Source organism: Heterodontus francisci, chromosome X (genome assembly GCF_036365525.1).
Source record: "Heterodontus francisci isolate sHetFra1 chromosome X, sHetFra1.hap1, whole genome shotgun sequence".
Classification (NCBI taxonomy): Eukaryota; Metazoa; Chordata; class Chondrichthyes; order Heterodontiformes; family Heterodontidae; genus Heterodontus; species Heterodontus francisci.
This window is the reverse complement of record NC_090421.1, coordinates 20298641-20321628: the sequence shown is the minus strand read 5'-3', so window position 1 is coordinate 20321628 and position 22988 is coordinate 20298641. Positions and strand designations below refer to the sequence as shown.

The window sequence follows — 22988 nt, the reverse complement described above, 5'->3', positions numbered from 1 at the left end:
GGCTATGGATAGGGCTCTAAACTAACTGGGGCGGGGATGGCGGCATGGGGTGGAGGGGTCAAGTGAAGTGAGGTTTAGAAAGCCAAAGAGAAAAGTCGAGGCAATAGAACAGTCTAGCGATTTGGGTAAAGACAAGCAAAGTGAGACAGGCAAGAACAGAGAGTTTAACAGTAATTGTGCATCAGCGAATAAGGTCCATGCAGGGAACAGCAGTAAAACAATTAAATTAAAAGTTCTTTATTGAATGCACAAAGCATCCGCAATAAGGTAGGATGAGCTAGTGGCACAAATGGTGATATAAATGGTTTAGATCTAATTGCCATTACAGAGACTTGTTTACAAGGTGATCAAGGTTGGGAAATAAATATTCCACGGTACACAATATTTCGAAAAGACAGAATGGCAAAGCAGGAGGGGTAGCCCTGATAGTCAAGGATGACATAAGGGCATGAGTGAGAAAAGGCCTTGGCTCAGAAGATCATGAAGTAGAATCAGTATGGGTGGAGATTAGGAATAGCAAGGATCAGAAAACACTGATGGGAGTAGATTATCGGCCCCCTAACAGTAGTTATACCATTGTACAGAGCATTAAACAAGGAATTATTGGAGCTTGTAACAAAGGTAATGTAATAATTCTGGAGGAATTTAATCTTCATATAGACTGGGACAATTAAATTGGCAAGGGTGGTCAATAAGATGAACTTGTGGAATGTTCTGTAACAGTTTCCTGGAGCAATACATTGTGGAACCAACTAGGATAAAGCTATTTTAGATTCAGTATTGTGTAATACGGCAGGGTTAATTAGTAATCTCATAGTGAAAGATCTGCTGGGAAACAGTGATCATAATACCATTAAATTCCATGTGAAGTTTGAAAGCGCCATACTCCAACCACAATCAAGAATCTTAAGCTTCAACAAAACCAATTACATAGATATGAGGAGAGAGCTGGCTAAGGTTGATTGGGTAAGTAGACTAAAAGGAATGACAGTAAATAAACAGTGGGAAACATTTAAAGAAACAATTCACAACGCTCAACAAAAATACATTCCATTGAAAAATACAAACTCAGCAAGAAAGATCCATCTGTGGCTTACTCAGGAAGTTAAGGATAGTAATAGATTAAAAGAAGAGGCTTAAAATGTTGCAAAGAACTGTAGCACGTCTGAGGATTGGGAGTGTTTAAGAAACCAGCAAAGGAGCACCAAAAAGTTGATAAGAAGGGAAAAAAAATGAGAGTAAGCTAACCAGTAATATAAAAACTGACTGTAAGCTTTTACAAGTATATAAAAAGAGAGTAGCTAAAGTAGACGTTGGTCCCTTAGAAGCAGAGACCGGAGTAATTATCATGAGGAACGAGAAAATGGCTGAGACATTGAACAAATATTTTCTGACAAGTTAGATTAGATTAGAGATGCAGCACTGAAACAGGCCCTTCGGCCCACCGGGTCTGTGCCGAACATCAACCACCCATTTATACTAATCCTACACTAATCCCATATTCCTACCAAACATCCCCACCTGTCCCTATAATGCCCTACCACCTACCTATACTAGTGACAATTTATAATGGCCAATTTACCTATCAACTTGCAAGTCTTTTGGAGATGGGAGGAAACCGGAGCACCCGGCGAAAGCCCACGCAGACACAGGGAGAACTTGCAAACTCCGCACAGACAGTACCCAGAACTGAACCCGGGTCGCTGGAGCTGTGAGGCTGCGGTGCTAACCACTGCGCCACTGTGCCGCCCGTAACTAGATTATCAATTAGATTATCTCTCATTCTTCTAAACTCCATTGAATACAGGCCCAGTTTACTCAGCCTCTCATCACAGGACAACCCTCTCATCCCAGGGACCAATTTAGTAAATCTTCGTTGTACTGCCTCCAGTGCAGGTATATCCTTCCTTAAATATGGAGACCAAAACTGCACACAATGGGCTGAATTTTACGCTGCCTCAGCAGTGGCGTGGGGGCAGCGTAAAATTGAGCAGGAGGCTCCAGGAGGCCTACCCGCCCCGCTCCCACCTCCAATCAACTTTACAGCGGTCGGGCGGTGGGGGGGAGAACGGCCCGCCCACCCGAGGCCAATCAAGGCCCTGAAGTGGCCACTTAACGGCCGCACAGGGTGCCCGATAGAGGGCCTCCCCCGCCTCCCAACCCACTCCCGGGTCCTAAGTCGCCTCCCTCCCTCCAAACGACCACTCCAGCCTCACCAAGGAAGGACCAACCTCACTGGTGAGGCATGCCCAACTTACCTTTATAAGATCATAAGAACTAGGAGCAGGAGTAGGCCGTCCGGCCCCTCGAGCCTCCTCCGCCATTCAATAAGATCATGGCTGATCTTTTCGTGGACTCAGATCCACTTACCCGTGCTCCCACCGTATCCCTTAATTCCTTTATTGTTCAAAAAGATATCTACCTTAGCTTTAAAGACGTTTACTGAAGAAGCGTCAACTACTTCACTGGGCAAGGAATTCCATAGATTAACAACCCTCTGGGTGAAGAAGTTCCTTCTTAATTCAGTCCTAAATCTGCTCCCTCTAATCTTGAGGCTATGCCCTCTTGTCCTAGCTTCACCAGCCAGTGGAAACATCCTCTCCACTTGTATCTTATCTATTCCCTTCATGATTTTATATGTTTCTATAAGATCCCCCCTCATTCTTCTGAACTCCAATGAATATAATCCCAAGCTACTCAGTCTATCCTTTACTCATGGCTCCATCTGGTCGGCTGGGCTGCAGTCCCAGCAGTGGCCACCGCTCCCCATGGTGCTGCTGGGACTATGAGCTGCTGGCCCACTGATTGGCCGGCAGCTCAATAAGGCGGGACTTCCTCCCTCAAGCGGGTGGAAGTCCCATCTCGGGACAATTAAAGCCTGGGGACCTGTAAAATACAGAACGGATCCCCGGGCTAGGCGGAAGCGGGAAAAGTCGGTGGCGAATTCCCATCCACCTAAGGTAAAATCCAGCCCAGTATTCCAGTTGTGGTCCCACCAAAGCCCGTACAATTGTAACAACAATTCCCTTACAATAAAGGACAACATGCCATTAAGCTTCCTAATTGCTTGCTGTACCTGCATGCTAACTTTCTGTGTTTCATGTACGAGTACACCCAAGTCTCTCTGTACATCAACATTGACAAGTTTCATTCCTTTTTAAAAATATTCCATTTTTCTATTCTTAACGACCAAAGTGAATAAACTCACACTTCCCCAAATTACACTCCATCTGCCACCTTGCTGCCCCCTTATATAACCTGTCGATATCCCTTTGCATCCTCCCTGTGTCTGCCTCACAGCTTGCATTTTCACCTACCTTTGTATCATCAGCAAACTTGGAAACAGTACTGCCTGTCTCTTCGTCTAAGTCATTAATATGGATTGTAAATAGCTGAGGCCCAGCACTGATCCTTGTGACACTGCGCTAGTTACAGCCTGCCAACTGGAAAATGCCCCATTTATGCCTACTCTTTGCTTCCTGCCTGTTAACTAATCCTCTATCTATGCTAATATATCACCCCCAACTCCACGAATCCTTATCTTGCCTATTAACCTTTGGAATTCCAAATCTTTGGAATTCCTACATGCCAGAGGATAGTGGATGCTCCGTGGTTGAATATATTTAAGGCTGGGATAGACAGATTTCTGATCTACAAGGGAGTCAAGGGTTATGGGGGGGGGGGGTGGGCGCAGACAGGGAAGTGCAGTTGAGGCCATGATCTAATTGAATGGCGGAGCAGGCTTGAGGGGTTGAATATTTAACTTCAAAACTAAAGAAAATAATTTTGAGTGAAATTTTACACTTTTATCAGCTGATGGTGATTGTGGGGAGAATGCTGCTCGTCTTACACAGCCATCATCCTGAACGGCAGAGCAGCCTCAAGGGGCTGTATTCCTGCTCCTATTTCTTATGTTCTTTTAATTCGACTCCAACCTGCCTCCAACACGGCCACATCTAATTTTAACGGAGGTGGCTTGGGAGGCGGACGACTAACCTGCTCTCTGGAGCTAGGTCAGTCATTAAAAAATATTTTAAGGAGGCTGTGTGCCCAAGATTTTATCCATATTCCAGATTTAAAACTGGCCAACTGGATTTCCCGGGCCTCAGGAAAACCAGCAGCTGCAGGGAGTTGAAACTGGCTGGGACTGACAGATAAATGCCTTTCCAGCACTGCTTATGGGCCAGAAGGAGTAGGAGTGCTTTTCCCTCACACCACCAACCCCCAGCTCACCAACCTTACCTGCTTCCATCCCTACCATCAGAGCACTGTGATCAAACCCCTGCCTCCCATCCATATCCGACCCTAGGCTGCAGCCTAGTGCTGCAGGCGACCTGCCCAACAGCCTGTCAGCCTCTTAAATTGGCTGGCTCCAGCCAGAAAATGGATTCAAGAAAATTTAATAGATGTCCTACTGTTAAATTCAGCAGGACCTCCAGAAAACCCATACGTCTGGGATTGCTGGCCAATAAATCACCTCCACCCCCCCATCTCCTTGTTATTATCGGGGCCCCTGGTGTACCCTCACATTCAATTTGTACACTCCCCTAAAATTACTTCTGCCTTTTTTTCTTAGAAGTTTATTAATAAAATACATATCACAACCACAAACTCACATATCCATTTTCCATTGGAAATTGAGAAGAATTGCCAAGCAGCAGCCAGGCAATACCCAAGTGATAAGGAGGAAAGACAGGAAACTGAGCCACACCAGATTCCTCACATATTTCTAACAACTAGATCATGATCAGCACAGGCAAAGCCTGAGAGAAGCTCATCGGAGTGCTTTCCGGTACAGACACCAAAAGATCAAGGAAAACATATATATTAGAGAAAAGAGCTCACAATAATTTCACACAAAAACTACCTTACTGTAAATTTTATTCAAGTAATTTAATAGTTGCCAGGGGCTATTTCAATCCTCCAAGATTGTCCTCAAATGTTTATTTATTTACTTATTTAGAGATACAGCACTGAAACAGGCCCTTCGGCCCACCGAGTCTGTGCCAACCAAGAACCACCCATTTATACTAACCCTACAGTAATCCCATATTCCCTACCACCTACCTACACTAGGGGCAATTTACAACAGCCAATTTACCTAACACCTACAAGTCTTTGGCGGTGGGAGGAAACCGGAGCACCCGGCGAAAACCCACGCGGTCACAGGGAGAACTTGCAAACTCCGCACAGGCAGTACCCAGAATTGAACCCGGGTCTCTGGAGCTGTGAGGCTGCGGTGCTAACCACTGCGCCACTGTGCCGCCCACAAATGTCACTTATTCTCTTGGTCTTTTTAGTTTGGGTTACTGCATTATAATTCCTGCTTTTGATGTTCTCTTCCAATCTATACATACCGTCACTCAGATACTCTTTTCGCAAAGATGAGAGGGGCCATCTGGCCAGTCGAGCTAATTTTTTTCTATAGAAACCCATCATCACACTATCTCATTGCATTTTGAATGATTCCATAATTATTGCCTCCCTTGCCCGACCCAGAGCCTATACCAGGTATTTAGTCAGTGTATGATGTACTTCCTGACATCAGTCCTGAACTGGCTTTTTAACCACTTTATCCCCATGTCTCATAGCTATGGTTTAAGTTGAAGTAGTTCTCTTGATTAACCATTAACTATCTTACTCTGTAACGTACATAGCTCTATATACCCTCGCATTGACCTCCTTTCAAGGTTGGAGTCCTTTCCTCATGATTCAAGCCAACGACACGAGGGGTCAGCCTCATGGCCCTCCTCTGCAATACTTCCACAACCTGAATGTTTCACTTGTGCCTCGATGATGAGAAACAGACACAGTATTCAAGATTGCAGCCTGAGTAGAGCACTGTACAGCTTCACAATGACGGCCTCCAAAATAAATTCGACTCCGAGGGCCTAATACAATTTGGGGCTGGGGCTGGTGGGGGGGGGGGGAGGAAGAAATGAGGTAGCTGCCAAGCTGAAGACATGTAATTTTGGTGATGAGGCCTCTACACAGCCATACTCGAGACTGCAGAGGCTCCTTCCTCTTCACTTGATGCCCAGAGACCCCCTCCACAGACATTTGAATTCTGGATGTCAGGCCCAGCAGTCAAACTGAGCAGGTATGGGAACAAGCAGGATGCCGTGTTTCCCTCACCTGCACCACATTAATATACATGGGTGGGTGTACATTGCCCCAACTGGATCCACCCCTGTCAAACAGCAAGAACGCAATTTCAGGTAACTTTCCACCCCCACCCATTCCGGAGCTGAAGAAGAATTGGTAAGAAAGGCAGAAAGACCAAGTCTGTAAGTGTTGAGTTGACTAACCCTCCTAAATCTCTCTCAGCCTCTTTCCTAGCTACTTCAATGTCATTCATTGCATATTTTGTTGGGTAGGCTATAAAAGGATATGGAACAAAGATGGGTAAATTAAGTTAAGATGCAGATAGGCCATGATCTAACTGAATGGCAGAAGAGACTCAGGGGCTGAATGGCCTCCTCCTGTTCCTGTTCTGGTGCCTTTTGTTTGGGCTGTTCTCACCTTTTCACTCACAATCTAAGTCGGGCCAGAAATTAAGCTCAGTTGATTTATTTTTGGCAGGCTGAGGGGTGAGTATTGGCCAGGACACAGTGAAAACACTCCCACTTCCCTGATGTTCTGAGATCTTTAATATCTACCTGAATTGGCAGACAGGGCCTCAACTTAACATCCAAAAGGATGCTTTATCTTAGAACTTTGCCAAATATCCATGACAACTCAATCCTGTAGCAACAGTGTGCTGGCCATATGCCCAGATTCAACAGTGTATGGCATAAGTCAATAGCCCAGCAGAGTGCGGGCACTGCGCTGTGTTCCATTGCAAGTGAGAGATTATAAGGTTACAATATACTTTAACATTTGATAACAATGAAAAAGAGTGATACTGTGGCTTCGCTGGCATCCAAATTTCAACTGTAAGAAATCATACCGAGATTTTATTTTTTTTATTCATTCATGCGATGTGGGCGTCGCTGGCCAGACCAGCATTTATTGCCCATCCCTAATTGCCCTTGAGAAGGTGGTGGTGAGCTGCCTTCTTGAACCGCTGCAGTCCATGTGGGGTAGGTACACCCACAGTGCTGTTAGGAAGGGAGTTCCAGGATTTTGACCCAGTGACAGTGAAGGAACGGCGATATAGTTTCAAGTCAGGATGGTGTGTGACTTGGAGGGGAACTTGCAGGTGGTGGTGTTCCCATGCATTTGCTACCCTTGCCCTTCTAGTTGGTAAGAGGTCGCGGGTTTGGATGGTGCTGTCTAAGGAGCCTTGGTGCGTTGCTGCAGTGCATCTTGTAGATGGTACACACTGCTGCCACTGTGCGTCGGTGGTGGAGGGAGTGAATGTTTGTAGATGGGGTGCCAATCAAGCGGGCTGCTTTGTCCTGGATGGTGTTGAGCTTCTTGAGTATTGTTGGAGCTGCACCCATCCAGGCAAGTGGAGAGTATTCCATCACACTCCTGACTTGTGCCTTGTAGATGGTGGACAGGCTTTGGGGAGTCAGGAGACGAGTTACTCGCCGCAGGATTCCTAGCCTCTGACCTGCTCTTGTAACCACGGTATTTATATGGCTACTCCAGTTCAGTTTCTGGTCAATGGTAGTCCCTAGAATGTTGATAGTGGGGGATTCAGCGATGGTAATGCCATTGAATGTCAAAGGGAGATGATTAGATTCTCTGTTGTTGGAGATGGTTATTGCCTGGCACTTGTGTGGCGTGAATGTTACTTGCCACTTAACAGCCCAAGCCTGGATATTGTCCAGGTCTTGCTGCATTTCTACACGGACTGCTTCAGTATCTGAGGAGTCACGAATGGTGCTGAACATTGTGAAATCATCAGTGACCATCCCCACTTCTGACCTTATGACTGAAGGAAGGTCATTGATGAAGCAGCTGAAGATGGTTGGGCCTAGGACACTACCCTGAGGAACGCCTGCAGTGATGTCCTGGAGCTCAGATGATTGACCTCCAACAACCACAACCATCTTCCTTTGCGCTGGGTATGACTCCAACCAGCGGAGGTTCTTCCCCCGATTCCCATTGACCTCAGTTTTGCTAGGGTTCCTTGATGCCATACTCGGTCAAATGCTGCCTTGATGTCAAGGGCAGTCACTCTCACCTCACCTCTTGAGTTCAGCTCTTTTGTCCATGTTTGAACCAAGGCTGTAATGAGGTCAGGTGCTGAGTGGCCCTGGCAGAACCCAAACTGAGCGTCACTGAGAAGATTATTGCTTGCTTTGTGAAGAATGGCGTAATCTAGTGTTGTAATAATAAATAAAAGCAAAATACTGCAGATGCTGAAAATCTGAAATAAAAGCAATAAATGCTGGTAATACTCAGCAGGTCAGGCAGCATCTGTGGAGACAGAAGCAGAGTTAACGTTTCAGGTCAGTGACCCTTCATTAGAACTAGCAGAGGCTAGAAATGTAATAGGTTTTAAGCAAGTAAAGCGAGGGTGGGGCAAGAGATAACCAAAGAGGTGTTGATAGGACAAGGTCACAGAGAATAACTGACCAGAAGGTCGTGGAGCAAAGGCAAATGGTATGTTAATGGTGTGCTGAAAGACAAAGTGTTAGTACAGAGAGGGTGTTAATGGACAGAAAAATGAACAGCCCTGGCCCAAAGCACAAACATGAAAAACAACAGTGGGTAGGCACATGGTAAAAGAAAATGAATGATGAAACAAAATGAAATAAAATAAACAAATAAAAAAGAAAAAGTAGCTGAAAATAAAAAGGGGGGGCCCAGTCATGCTCTGAAATTATTGAACTCAATGTTCAGTCCGTCAGGCTGTAGTGTGCCTAATGGATAAATGAGATGCTGTTCCTCGAGCTTGCGTTGATGTTCACTGGAACACTGCAGCAATCCCAGGACAGAGATGTGAGCATGAGAGCAGGGGGAAGTGTTGAAATGGCAAGCAACCGGAAGCTCAGGGTCATGCTTTCGGACTGAGCGGAGGTGTTCCACAAAGCGATCACCCAATCTGCGTTTGGTCTCCCCAATGTAGAGGAGACCACATTGTGAGCAGCGAATACAGTATACTACATTGAAAGAAGTACAAGTAAATCACTGCTTCACCTGAAAGGAGTGTTTGGGGCCTGGGATAGTGAGGAGAGAGGAGGTAAATGGGCAGGTATTACACCTCCTGCGATTGCATGGGAAGGTGCCGTGGGAAGGGGATGAGGAGGTGGGGGTAATGGAGGAGTGGACCAGGGTGTCGCGGAGGGAACAGTCCCTTCGGAATGCTGACAGGGGAAGGGAGGGGAAGATGCGTTTGGTAATGGCATCATGCTGGAGGTGGCGGAAATGGCGGAGGATGATCCTTTGGATGTGGAGACTGGTGGGGTGGAAAGTGAGGACAAGGGGAACCCTGTCGCGGTTCTGGGAGGGAGGGGAAGGGGTGAGGGTAGAGGTGTGGGAAATGGGCCGGACACAGTCGAAGGTCCTGTCAACCACAGTGGGGGGGGAATCCTCGGTTGAGGAAAAAGGAAGACGCATCAGAAGTGCTCAGAGCAGATGTTTCGGAGACGGAGAAACTGGGAGAATGGAATGGAGTCCTTACAGGAGGTAGGGTGTGAAGAAGTGTAGTCGAGGTAGCTGTGGGAGTCGGTGGGCTTATAATGGATATTAGTAGACAGCCTATCCCCAGAGATGGAGACAGAGAAGTCGAGGAAGGGAAGGGAAGTATCGGAGATGGACCACGTAAAGGTGAGAGAAGGTGGAAATTAGAAGCAAAGTTGATAAAGTTTTCTAGTTCGGGGTGAGCCAATCTAGCAGGCTGCTTTGTCCAGGTGTCCTAGTGTTGGTTTGTCCCAGGCTCTGTCCTTCATATAGAAACACAGAAAGATTTACAGCACAGAAAGAGACCATTTGGCCCATTTTGTCCATATTGACAGAAAAAGAGCTTTCCAGTCTAATCCCACCTCTGGTTTGTGGCCCTTTAGGTTAACTGCATGTCCAAGTGTTTTTTTAATTGCAATGAGGGTTTCTGTCTTTACCACCCTTTCAGGCAGAAAGTTCCAGATCCCCACCACCCTCTGGGTGAAAACATTTCTCCTTAACTCCCCTCTAATCCTTACACCAATCACTTTAAATCTATGCCCCATGGTTATTGACCTCTCTGCTAACAGAAATAGGGCCTTCCTATCCACTCTATCAAGGCCCCTCGTAATTTTATACCCTAAATTAAATCTCCCCTCAGTCTCCTCTGTTCCAAATAAAACAGCCCCAGCCTATCCAATCTTTCCTCATAACTAAAATTCTTCATTTCTGGGAACTCCTCGTAAATCTCCTCTGTAGTGCAATCACATACTTCCTGTAATGTGGTGACCAAAACTGTATATAGTGCTCCAACTGCAGTCTAACTAATGTTATATACAGTTCCAGCATAACCTCCCTTCTCTTATACTCTAGGCCTTGGTTAATAAAGGCAAGTATCCCGCAGGCCTTCCTGACCACCTCATCTATTGTCCTGTGACCTTCAGGGATCTTTGGACATGCACTCCAAGATCCCTCTGTTCCTCTACCCTTCTCAGTATCTTACTATTTATTGTGTATTCCCTTGTCTTGTTAGCCTTCCCCAAATGCATTACCTCACAATTCTCTGGATTGAACTCCATTTGCCACTGTTCCACCCATCTGACTAGTCCATTGATATCTTCCTGCAGTCTGCAGCTTTCTTCTTCATTATCAACCACACGGCCAATTTTTGAATCACCTGCAAACTCCTTAATCATACCCCTGGCATTCAAGTCCAGATCACTGATATATACCATGAACAGCAAAGGACCCAGCACTGAGCCCTGTGGAACTCCACTGGGAACAGCCTTCCAGTCACAAAAACACCCATCGACAATTACCCTTTGTTTCCTGCCACTGAGTCAATTTTAGATCCAATGGGCTTTTACTTTTCTGACCAGTCTACTATGTTCTTCTTTATTTGCTCTTGGGATGTGAGTGTCATTGGCAGGGCCAGCCTTTATTTCCTATCCCTAATTGCCCTTGAGAAGGTGGTGGTGAGCCACATTCTTGAACCACTGCAATCCTTGTGGTGTAGGTACACCCACGGTGCTGTTAGGAAGGGCGTCCGCTGCCCTCATTCTTCTAAGTGGTAGAGGTGGCAGGTTTGGAAGGTGCTGCTGAAGGAGCCTTGGCGAGTTGCTGCAGTGCATCAATATAGGTGGGACACACTGCTGCCACTGTGCACCAGTGGCAAAGGGAGTGAATGTTTAAGGTGGTGGATGGGGTGTCGATCAAGCAGGCTGCTTTGTCCTGGATGGTGTTGAGCTTCTTGAGTGTTGTTGCACCCATCAAGGCAAGTGGAGAGTATTCCATCACACTCCTGACTTGTGCCTTGTAGATGGTGGACAGGCTTTGGGGAGTCAGGAGGTGAGTTACTCACCGCAGTGTTCCCAGCCTCAGACCCGCTCTTGTAACTACAGCATTTATATGGCTGGTACAGTTAAGTTTCTGGTCAATGGTAACCCTCAAGATCTCGATGGTGGGGGATTCAGCAATGGGAATGCCGTTGAATGTCAAGGGGAGATAGTTAGATTCTCTCTTGTTGGAGATGGTCATTGCCTGGCACTTGTGTGGCACGAATGTTACTTGCCACTTATCAGCCCAAGCTTGAATGTTGTCCAGGTCTTGCTGCACGTGGGTACAACTGCTTCAGTATCTGAGGAGTTGTGAATGGTGCTGAACACTGGAAAATCATTAGCAAACATCCCCACTTCTGACCCTATTTTGGACAGAAGGTCATTGATGAAGCAGCTGAAGATGGTTGGGGCTAGGAAACTGTCCTGAAAGTGATGTCCTGGGGCTGAGATGATTGACCTCTAACAACCATAACCATTTTCCTTTGTGCTAGGTATGACTCCAACCAGTCGAGAGTTTCCCCTGATTCCCATTGACCTGCTAGGGTTCTTTAATGCCACATAGGTCAAATGCTGCCTTAATGTCAAGGGCAACCACCTCTGGAATTCAGCTCTTTTGTCCATATTTGGACCAAGGTTGTAATCAGGTCTGCAGTTGAGTGGTCCTGGCGGAACCCAAACTGAGCATCGGTTAGCAGGTTGTTGCTGAGTTAAGTGCTGCTTGATAGAAGACAAGAACACATGAATTAGGAGCAGGTGTAGACCATATGGTCCATCGAGCCTGCTCCTAATTCAAAACCATCAACTCAACTTTCTCGCCCGCTCGTCATATCCCTTGATTCCCTGAGAGACCAAAAGTCGATCTATCCCAGCCTTAAATGTATTCAACGATGGAGCATCCACAACCCTCTGGGGTAGAGGATTCCAAAGATTCACATCCCCCCAAGTGAAGTAATTTCTCCTCATCTCAGTCCTGAATGATCAGCCCCTTATCCTGAAACTGTGTCCCCGTGTTTTAGATTCCCTGACTGGTGGAAACAATCTCTCAGTGTCTACCCTATCCAGCCCCTTCAGAATCTTATATGTTTTAATGTGATCACCTGTCATTCTTTTAAACTCCAGAGAATACAGGCCCAATTTACTTATCCTATCATAGGACAACCCTCTCATCCCAAGGACCAATCTAGTGAATCTTCGATGCACTGCCTCCTCCTTTCTTAAATGTGGAGACCAAAACTGCACACACTATTCCAGATGTGGTCTCACCAATGCCCTATACAACTGTAGCAAGACTTCTGTATTCCTGTACTCCAATCCCCTTGCAATAAAGGCCAACATGCCATTTGCCTTCCTAATTGCTTGCTGTACCTGCATGTTAACTTTCTGCATTCCTGTACAAGCACAACCAAGTCTCTGAAAAATCAACACTGAAAAGTTTCACGTTTTAACAAATATTCTGGTGTTCCATTCTTACGACCAAAATGAATAACTTCACACTTCCCCACATTATACTCCATCTACCATCTTGTTGCCCGCTCACTTAACCTGTCTATATCTCTTAGCAGCCTCTGTGTGTCCGCCCCTCAGCTTACATTCCCACCTAGCTTTGTATTGTCAGCAAAATTAGATACATTACTCTCTGCATTTAGCTCATTAATATAGAGTGTAAATAGCTGAGGCCCTAGCACTGATCCTTGCGGCACCCCACTATTCACTGCCTGCCAACTTGAAAATGCCCCGTTTATACCCACTCTCTGCTTCCTGTCCGTTAGCCAATCATCTATCCATGCTAAGATTAACATAATAAGTAACATTTGCGCCACACAAGTGCCAGGCAATTCCCATCTCAAACAAGAGAGAATCTAACCATCTCTCCTTGATGTTCAATGGCATTACCATCGCTGGATGCCCCACTATCAACATCCTGGGGTCACCATTGACCAGAAACTGAACTGCAGTAGCCACATAAATGCTGTGGCTACAAGAGCAGGTCAGAGACTGGGAATTCTGCAGCGCGTAACTCACCTCCTGACTCCCCACTATCCACAAGGCACAAGTCAGGAGTGCTCTCCACTTGCCTGGATGGGTGCAGCTCCAACAACACTCAAGAAGCTTGACACCATTCAGGACATAGCAGCTCGCTTGATTGGCACCCCATCCACCATCTTCAACATTCACTCCCTTCACCACTGACGCACAGTGGCAGCAGTGTGTACCTTAAACAAGACGCACTGTAGCAATGCACCAAGGCTCCTCTGACAGCACCTGCCAAACCCGTGACCTTTACCACCTAGAAGGACAAGTGCAGCAGATTCATGGGAACGCCACCACCTGCAAGTTCCCCTCCAAGACACACACCATCCTGACTTGGAACTATATCGCCGTTCCTTCAGCCTCACTGGGTCAAAATCCTTGAACTCCCTTCCTAACAGCACTGTGGGTGTACCTACACCCCAGGAACTGCAGCGGTTCAAGAAGGCAACTCACCACCACCACCTTCTCAAAGACAATTAGGGATGGGCAATAAATGCTGGCCTAGCCAGTGACGCTCACATCCCACGAACGAATAACAAAAATTACCCCCAACTCCATGAGCCCTTATCTTGCCTATTAACCTTTTGTGTGACGCCTTATCAAATGCCTTTTGGAAATCCAGGTATACTACATCTACTAGTTCTCATTTATCTACCCTACTAGTTACATCCTCAAAAAACTCTAATAAATTTGTCAAACAGGATTTCCCTTTAGTATAACCATGTTGACTTGTTCTAATCATACTGTGCTTTTTGAAGTGCATTGTTAAGACTTCCTTCATAATAGATTCCAGCATTTTCCCAATGACTGATATTAGGCTAATTGGGCTGTCGTTCCCTGTTTTCTCTCTCCCTCCTTTCTTGAAAAGCAGTGTAACATTTGCCAACTTCCAATCTGATGGGACTGTTCCCGAATGTAAGCAATTCTGGAAAATCATAGCCAGTGCATCCACTATCTCTTCAGCTATCTCTTTTAGAACCCTAGGACATAGGCCATCTGGTCCTCGAGATTAGTCAGATTTTAGTCCCTTAAGTTTCTCCAATACTTTTTCTCTGCTGATATTAATTTCCTTAATTGCATCACTCTTTTTAGCCCCTAGGTTACCATCTATTTCTGGTATGGAACTTGTGTCTTCTACTGTGAAGACAGACACAAAATATTTGTTCAATGCATCTGACATTTTCTCATTACCCATGATAATTCTCCTGCCTCTGCTTCTAAGGGACCAATGTTTACTTTAGCTACTCTCTTCCTTTTTGTATACCTATAAAAGCTCTTACAATCTGTTTTTATATTACTGGCTAGTTCCCAATCCTCAGACTTGCTACTCTTTTTTGCAACATTGTAAGCCTCTTTTAATCTAATACTATCCATAACTTTCTGAGTGAGCCACAGATGGATCTTCGGGCTGAGTTTTTGTTTTTCAATGGAATGTATTTTTGTTGAACGTTTTGAATTGTTTCTTTCAAGGTTTCCCACTGATCATTTACCACCATACCTTTTAGTCTATTTACCCAATTTACCTTAGCCAGTTCTCCCCTCATGCCTACGTAATTGGCTTTAAGTCTAAGATTCTTATTTGTGATTGCAGCATGTCACTTTCAAACTTAACATGGAATTCAATGGTATTATGATCATTGTTTCCCAGTGGATTTTTTACTATGAGATTGCTAATTAACCCTGCTTCATTACACAATACGAGATCTAAGATAGCTTTATCCCGAGTTGGCTTCACAATGTATTATCCAAGAAACTGTCCCGAAAACATTCTACAAACTCATCTTCTAGACCACTCCTGCCAACTTCAATTGTCCCAGTCTATAAAAAGATTAAAGTCCCCCACAATTATTACATTGCCATTGTTACAAGACCCAATAATTTCATGTTTAATGCTCTGTCCATCGGTATAACTACTGTTAGGGAGCTTATATACTCCCACCAGTGTTTTCTGATTCTTGCTACTTCTAATTTCCACCCATACTGATTCTACTTCATGATCTTCTGAGCCAAGGTCTTTTCTCACTAATGTCCTCATATCCTTTACCGTCAGTGCTACCCGTCCTCCTTTGCTATTCTGTCTGTATTTCCGAAATCTTGTGTACTCTGGAATATTTATTTCCCAATCTTGATCACCATGTAACCATGTCTGTGTAATGGCAATTAGATCTAAATCATATATCTCTATTTGTGCCACTAGTTCATCTATCTTATTGCAGATGCTTCACACATTCAGATAAAGAACTTTAATTTCATTTTTTTTTGCTTCTATTCCCTTCAGTGACCTTATTTGCTGATGTACAATTTTTGTTAAACTCTCTGCTTGTCTTTACCCACAATGCTATTTACCCACAATGCGATTTTTAAATCTCCCCTCTCCAGACACTGCCGATGACACCTTCTTTCACTTTGTTGGTGATTGAGAGTAGACTGATCGGGTGGTAATTGGCTGGATTGGATTTGTCCTGCTTTTGGTAAACAGGACATACCTGGGCAATTTTGCACATTCTCGGGTAGATGCCAGTATTGTAGCTGTACTGGAACAGCTTGGCTAAGGGCGTGGCTAGGTCTGGAGCACAAGTTTTCAGTACAATTGCCGGAATGTTATCAGGGCCCATAGCCTTTGCTGTATCCAGTGCCTTCAGCTATTTCTTGATATCACATGAAGGGTGAATCTGTCTGAAGACTGGCATCTATGGTGCTGGGGACCTCAGGAGGAGGCCAAGATGGATCATAAACTCAGCACTTCAGGCTGAAGATGGTTGCAAATGCAAATGGTCTTTGGTGGGACCTTGTCAAATGCCTTGCTAAAATCCAGGTAGATTACATCAAATGCACTGCCCTCATCAACCCTCCTTGTTACCTCCTCAAAAAATTCGGTCAAGTTGGTCAGACACGGTCTTCCTTTAACAAATCCATGCTGACCATCCTTGATTAATCTGTGCCTTTCTAAATGACGATTTATACTGTTTCGCAGAATTTTTCCAATGATTTGTCCATCACTGAAGTGAGGCTGCTTGACCTGTAGTTGCTCAGGCTATCCCTTCCTCCCTTTTTAAACAATGATACAACATTAGCAGTCCTCCAGCACTATGCTTGTAGCCATAGAAGGTTGAAAAATGATGGTCAAAGCATCCGCTATTTCTTCCCTTGCTTCCTTTAGCAGCTTGGGATACATTTCATCTGGGCTTGGTGATTTATCCACTTTCAAGGATGGTAAACACCTCAATATTTCCCGTTAAGTTTTTGTCAAGCTTTAAAATAGTTCTGAGCATTTTTGATAGTCTCTACATCAACAATCACATCACCTAAGTGCAACAGAAAAAGTGCCGCATTGGAACGTAAAACAAAATGAACACGCACTATTCAGAATCAGTCAGTCGTGCACATGACCTGAAGTCAATTTAAAACAGCCAAATTATGTTCCACTACAGAAAGCTTTAAAATTGTGCCGTTCATCTTCCAAGAGGCACAATTTGAAGAGCAGAAAGAATTGACTTTGAACAAAACAAAATAACAAAAATGTTCAATTTCGTTGACCAGAATAACAAGCTTCAAGTTTCACTACCAGCGACCGTGTGAAAAACACTTATTATTCCAATCTATTTGTTACATTAAAGGATTTGTGACCCAGTCTTGGACACTTCACAGACTCACCCATGGAGGGCTCTGTAGTTATGCCAATACTCTGAAGCAGTGCTTCAGTCTCTTTCCGTTTTTTCTCCAGATCCAGCTCGTCCTGTGAGGCAGAAGGGGTCTCCTTCTTGAAGTCGCCCTGAAAGCAGTTGAATAAGATTCATTTTTTGAGGCTTTTACAGTATCTCACAAAACTATATGTATACTCTGCGTTGTATCTCATTCAGGATCAAAGTCAGGAAAGATGTGAATGTTGAGTGTTTGCAAATAAGAAATCACTTGCTCACAAACAGAGCAGTTTAGTAATGACTAACGCACAATATGAAACACAAAAAAGTTTGAACATTTTATCCTGGGCTGTCAGCTCCCTCGAAAGCTCCTCACTGTTAGTGTCTACCCTTGGCCATTCGCTGCCATCCTTTGTCCTGTCTCTGCCTCTCTTCCACTGTTTAAGTTCCCTTTAATATCCACTTGAAAATATTTTTACCAATATAAAGATAGGAAATCAAAGATGAGAAAAAGCCCATTAGACCCATCAGAACTCATATGTCTCTTTATAGATTATCCTAAACACATGTCACACTTTGAATAAAGATTTGAAAACAAAATATACTTATTAATTGAAATTTGTATCTCCTGGTTCTACCTGCCTGATTTACAGTGAAACACATTCTGGGCTTACCTCATCTATACGATTCAATATCCCACAATCTGACTCCCCACATTAACCCATCTTATTTCTGAACCAGCTGTTTCCAAACATTTGTGTGGGGGAACACCCCGCAAATATTTACCCACACAATGTTTGTTTTTAATTCTTTCTCCATATGTCTCAACATTGAAAGTGATGACTCCACTGTCACTCCCTGGTCCCTTTTTAAGAAATGAATGGAGTTTGTATCATGCAATATGAACATCTCTTGTGTGAATACAATAGAAATTTTTTTTTTAGAAAAGGGGCATTACTGCAGTTGCACTCACCTAGGAACGATTTTTACATACACACGATAAATGGGCGCGAGGTGGGAGGTGCGTGTGTGATGAGTCAGCACGGGATCCGTGCGATTTTCAGGGTCAGTTTTCATTGTCATGTGGTTGGCAAACTCCCCAATTTGAAGGCAGGAAAATTAAATAGTTTCACATCTTTTTTTCAAAAATTGTGTAAGTACTCCAAATGGCATAACTTCATTGCTCGTGTTTTAATGTAATATTATTTTCTTAAACATACTTATATAATGTAAACAAATACTGGCAGTGAATTACAAGGCAGTAATTTAATCTTGCAGTCTTGTCATTAGAATTAAGAAATTGAATGACTTCTTAGTAACTCACACCTATTATCCTATGCATCAATTCTATGAATAAATCCAAATGTTCAAACTTTTACTCAATGAAACTTTCACAAAGGAATTAAAATCCTCCCTCAAACGCAGAGTATATGATTCATAAGACCTTAAATTACAATGAAAGGCTCCCTTTTCTCATAATCCTGGCTTTAAATTTGGTGAATGATGTTGGATGATAGCTCTCCAATAGATATGAAGCTAGGAGTAAAAGATGTACTACACTCATTTCCAGTAAATTTTTCTTATGTGATGTTTTAACGGCTCTCACACAGACATTGCAGTATAGACGGGATGATGGCTATCAGACAAGCAGCATTCTCCCCACAATTACCATCATCTGATAAAAGTGTAAAATTTCATTCAAAATTATTTTCTTTAGTTTTGAAGTTAATTATTCGGCCCCTTGAGCTTGCTCCGCCATTCAATACGATCATGGCTGATCTGATCGTGGCCTCAACTCCACTTTCCTGTCTGCCCCCCATAACCTTGTAGATGAAAAATCTATCTAACTCAACCTTGATTATATTCAATGACCCAGCCTCCACCACTCTCTGGGGAAGAGAATTCCAAAGACTCACAACCCTCAGGGAAGAAATTCCTCGTCATCTCCATCTTAAATCCCTTATTTTTAAACTGTGTCCCCTCATTCTAGGTTCCCCGACGAGGGGAAGCATCCTCTCAGCATCTACCCTGTCAAGCCCTCTCAGAATCTTATATGTTTCAATAAGATCACCTCTCATTCTTCTAAACTCTAATGAGTATAGGCCAAACCTGCTCAACTTTTCCTCTTAAGACAACCCCTTCATCCCAGGAATCAGCCTAGTGAACCTTCTCTGAACTGCTTCCAATGCAAGTATAATCCTCCTTAAATAAGGAGACCGAAACTGTACCCAGTACTCCAGGTGTGGTCTCATTAACGCCCTGTACAGTTGTAGCAAGACTTCCCTACTTTTATACTCCATCCCCCTTACAATAAATGTCAACATTCCATTTGCCTTTTTAATTACTTGCTGTACCTGCATGCTGACATTTTGTGATTCATGTACGAGGACACCCAGATCCTTCTGTACCGCAGCATTCTGCAGTCTCTCTCCATGTAAATAATATTCATGTGTACATTTTACATGGGCACTGTACATACAAGTGTACATTTACACCTATAGTTTGTGAAGCCAGTTCCTAAATCTCCCTGTCCACATTTCATTGTCTGCTCATGTTGTTCATCCTGTATAGAATACATTTGTCAGTATTCAATTTAATTGGAAATTTTCATCCCCTTATTTCCACCTCTGTAACATCGCCTGACTCTGCCCGTCTCAGTTCATCTGCTGCTGAAACCCTCAATCATGCCTTTGTTACCTCTAGACTTGACTATTCCAATGCACTCCTGGCTGGTCTCCCACATTCTACTCTCCGTAAACTTGAGGTCATCCAAAACTCTGCTGCCTGTGTCTTAACTCGCACCAAGGCCTGTTCCCCTATCACCCCTGTGCTCACTGACCTACACTGGCTCCCAGTCAAGCAACATCTCAATTTTAAAATTCTCATCCTTGTTTTCAAATCCCTCCATGGCCTCGCCCCTCCCTATTTCTCATCTCCTCCAGCCCCACAACCCTCTGAGCTATTCTAGCCTCCTGAGCATCCCTGATTTTAATCGTTCCACCATTGGTGGCTGCGTCTTCAATTGCTGGACCCCAAAATCTGGAATTCCCTCCCTACACCTCTCTGCCTCTCTCTCTCTCCTCCTTTAATACGCTCCCTAAAACCTATCTCTTTGACCAAGCTTTTAGTCATGTACCCTAATATTTCCTTATGTCGTTTGGTGTTTAATTTTGCCTGATAACAATCCTGTGAAGCAGTTTGGGCTGGTTTATGTTAAAGGTGCTATATAACTGCAAGTTGTTATTTGTTTTCCCAATTGCACAACTGATAATTTTTCTGCAAATCTTTGGCTACATCATTTGTCTTTACTGTGCTCCCTATTCTCGTGTTATCCCCAAATTTAACAAGCTTACAAGCTGGCTACCATAAAGCTTCATATCAAATGTAAAAAAGCCGAAACAATTTTAATAGTCCAACTGTTTTAGATTTAGAGCTTGCCACTTTCATTACAATTTTTGTTTTGGAAGGAGTTGTTCTGCCAAAGTTTAAGAATTTAAACAGTTTTCCCTTTCTTCAGCTACAAAGTGCGAACACTATTGTCCCTCCCCAAAGGCAGTTACACTTCATTTTAACATCACCTCCAGAATATCTATAATGCTTATCAAGCCAACTTTGAACCCTGAACCTCAACAGATAGACTGAACCCATCAGACGTTTGCTCAATGTGCAAAAATAATGGGGCAAGGAAATCAGAGTTTTTAATCACAGAATCATACAAGGCAGCCATTTGGCCCATTGTGCCTGTGCCAGCACTTTGAAAGAGCTATCCAATTAGTCTCGGTCTTCTTTACTCTTTCCCCATAGCCCTGCAATTTTATCCCTTTCAAGTATTTATCCAGCTCCCTTTTGAAAGGTCCCTTTTGAATCTGCTTTCAAGCAGCAAATTCCAGATCATAACAACTTGCTGCGAGTTAATTGTAGATATATACTTGAGTCTTCAGTTCTTTTTTAAAAACAAATCAATTGTGCAGTGACTAATCTATCATTCTCAGCTGTCATGTTTGTACCATTTGTCAGGATGAATGACATGCTTTTATCCCCTTTCACCTTTAGCTTGCAGCTCCCATATAGAAGTGCAGTTGTGCTACACCAGTTAGCTGATCGGGTTTGTTGATCCGTAGAAAGGCTGAGGCTCTTCAGTTAATGTGGAGAGACTGGAGAAGCTGGAGTTGTTCTCCTTTAAGCATAGGAGGTTAAGGGGAGATTTAAAAGAGGTGTTCACAATTGTGAGGGGTTCTGATAGAGTAAATATGGAGAAGCTATTTCCACTGGCAGAAGGGTTGGTAATCAGACGACACAGATTTAAGGTAATTTGCAAAAGAGCCAGTGGTGAGATGAGAAGCTTTTTTCATAGCAAGTTGTTGCGACCTGGAACGCGCTGCCTGAAAGGGTGGTGGAAGCAGATTCAATCGTAACTTTCAAAAAGGAATTGGATAAATACTTGGAAGGGATAAATTTGCAGGGCTACAGGGTAAGAGAAGGGGGAGTGGGACTAATTGGATAGCATTTTCAAAGAGCCAGCACATACGATGTGCAGGATTCTGCATTTGGGATCAGGAACCCCACATTGGAACCATTTCCGCATCCTGACCCTGCACAGGTGGGGCTAGGGAGGTTGGGGGGTAGAAGGAGGGAGGAGTAGTCACAGCCCTCGATTTTCCCCAAGGTAGGCTGCTAATTGAATGGAGGGCAGGTTTGGCAGCCAATTAGTGAATGACGGGCGTGGAATGGTGCAGATCATGTAAAATGTAGGCCTGATTTAAATGGCAGCCATTTTGCATCACTTATGGATGCTCGAGGTCAGCAGGAAGAGAGGCAGAAGCCTGGCACCCGTGGCAGGGCTGCACCACGGTTTTTTGATGCAGCCCTGGAGGTTCTGTCGGAGGCAGTAAGAGAGAGACGAGAGGTCTTGTTTCTGGAGGGTGGCAGGAGAAGGCCACCCAGCCAAACTAAGCAGGCCTGGCTGGAGGTGGCAGAACATGTCAGTAGCCGAAGTGTTGTTTGGCGGTCCTGGGTGCAGTGCCACAAGAGGTTTAATAACCCTCTTTGCTCTGGCAAGGTGAGTGCAATGTGAGACCTAGGTGACAGGCCTCCAATTCTGCAGCCACACCAGCTGAGCAGCCTGGGGGTTCATGGAGCTCCTGAACATGGCAGTAATGTATGCCCAGGGTAATTAATGACCCTTCAGCAATGCTCGGAGCCCTAGTGTTGCTGAGGTCCTGCAGCACTGATACACGTAGCTTCTTATTTAAATGAGCCCTGGCATTGGAGAGAGACCAGCAGTGCCTTATCAATATATCTTGTCCTTGCAGAATTCACGGGAGGGTACACACAGGAGAAGAACCCCATCTCACCATCCTCACAACCATGAAGAAGACAGCAATGGAAATCGCCAGGGTGGCCCCACATGATCAAGTGGGTGATGGCGAGATGGGAATACTGGGGGAGAGAGTGAAAGGATATTGCTGTGTGTAGATGAAGGGGATGAAGTGCCCGTCTGAAAGCATGCCAAAGCCTCAGCTCGGCAGACGCTTCTGCTGTCACAGGCGAGCTCTCATGATCTCCTTGTGTCTCCCACAGGGTCAGTCGTGGAAGGGGAGCACGACAGTGCAGCAGCATCACCAGGGGCCTCTCAATAATCAAACCAGCAGAGTCAGCACCATCACATCATTCAGGCACACCCTCCACCAACACAGACACACTCACATTGGCGGTTCCTTGCACGTGATTAGAAAGGGTGACACTGGGTGAAGAGCACGGCATCAGTGAGCAGGAGGAGGTGAGAAAAACAGAGGCAGCTGTGGGCAGTCCCCCTCGCAGGATGGAGAACAGATACAGCCATGCTCAGCCAGGTGCAGATGCAGGGCCTCGCGAGTCACAAGCTGGGTGGCTCTGCTTTGACCAGCGGCATGAGATGTGTACC

The 22988-nt window shown here is 44.6% G+C and overlaps 1 protein-coding gene across 5 annotated transcripts in view; it reads right to left on the bottom strand.

Moving 5' to 3' along the window:
• Positions 1-22988, bottom strand: part of LOC137358536 (cytoplasmic dynein 1 intermediate chain 2-like) — a 122227-nt gene that overhangs the window by 84150 nt on the left and 15089 nt on the right. For all 5 annotated transcript variants that reach the window (XM_068024469.1, XM_068024470.1, XM_068024467.1 and 2 more), the window contains exon 3: positions 17079-17196. In XM_068024469.1, coding sequence (XP_067880570.1) covers positions 17079-17196 — 118 coding nt within the window. The remainder of the gene's footprint in view (positions 1-17078; positions 17197-22988) is intronic.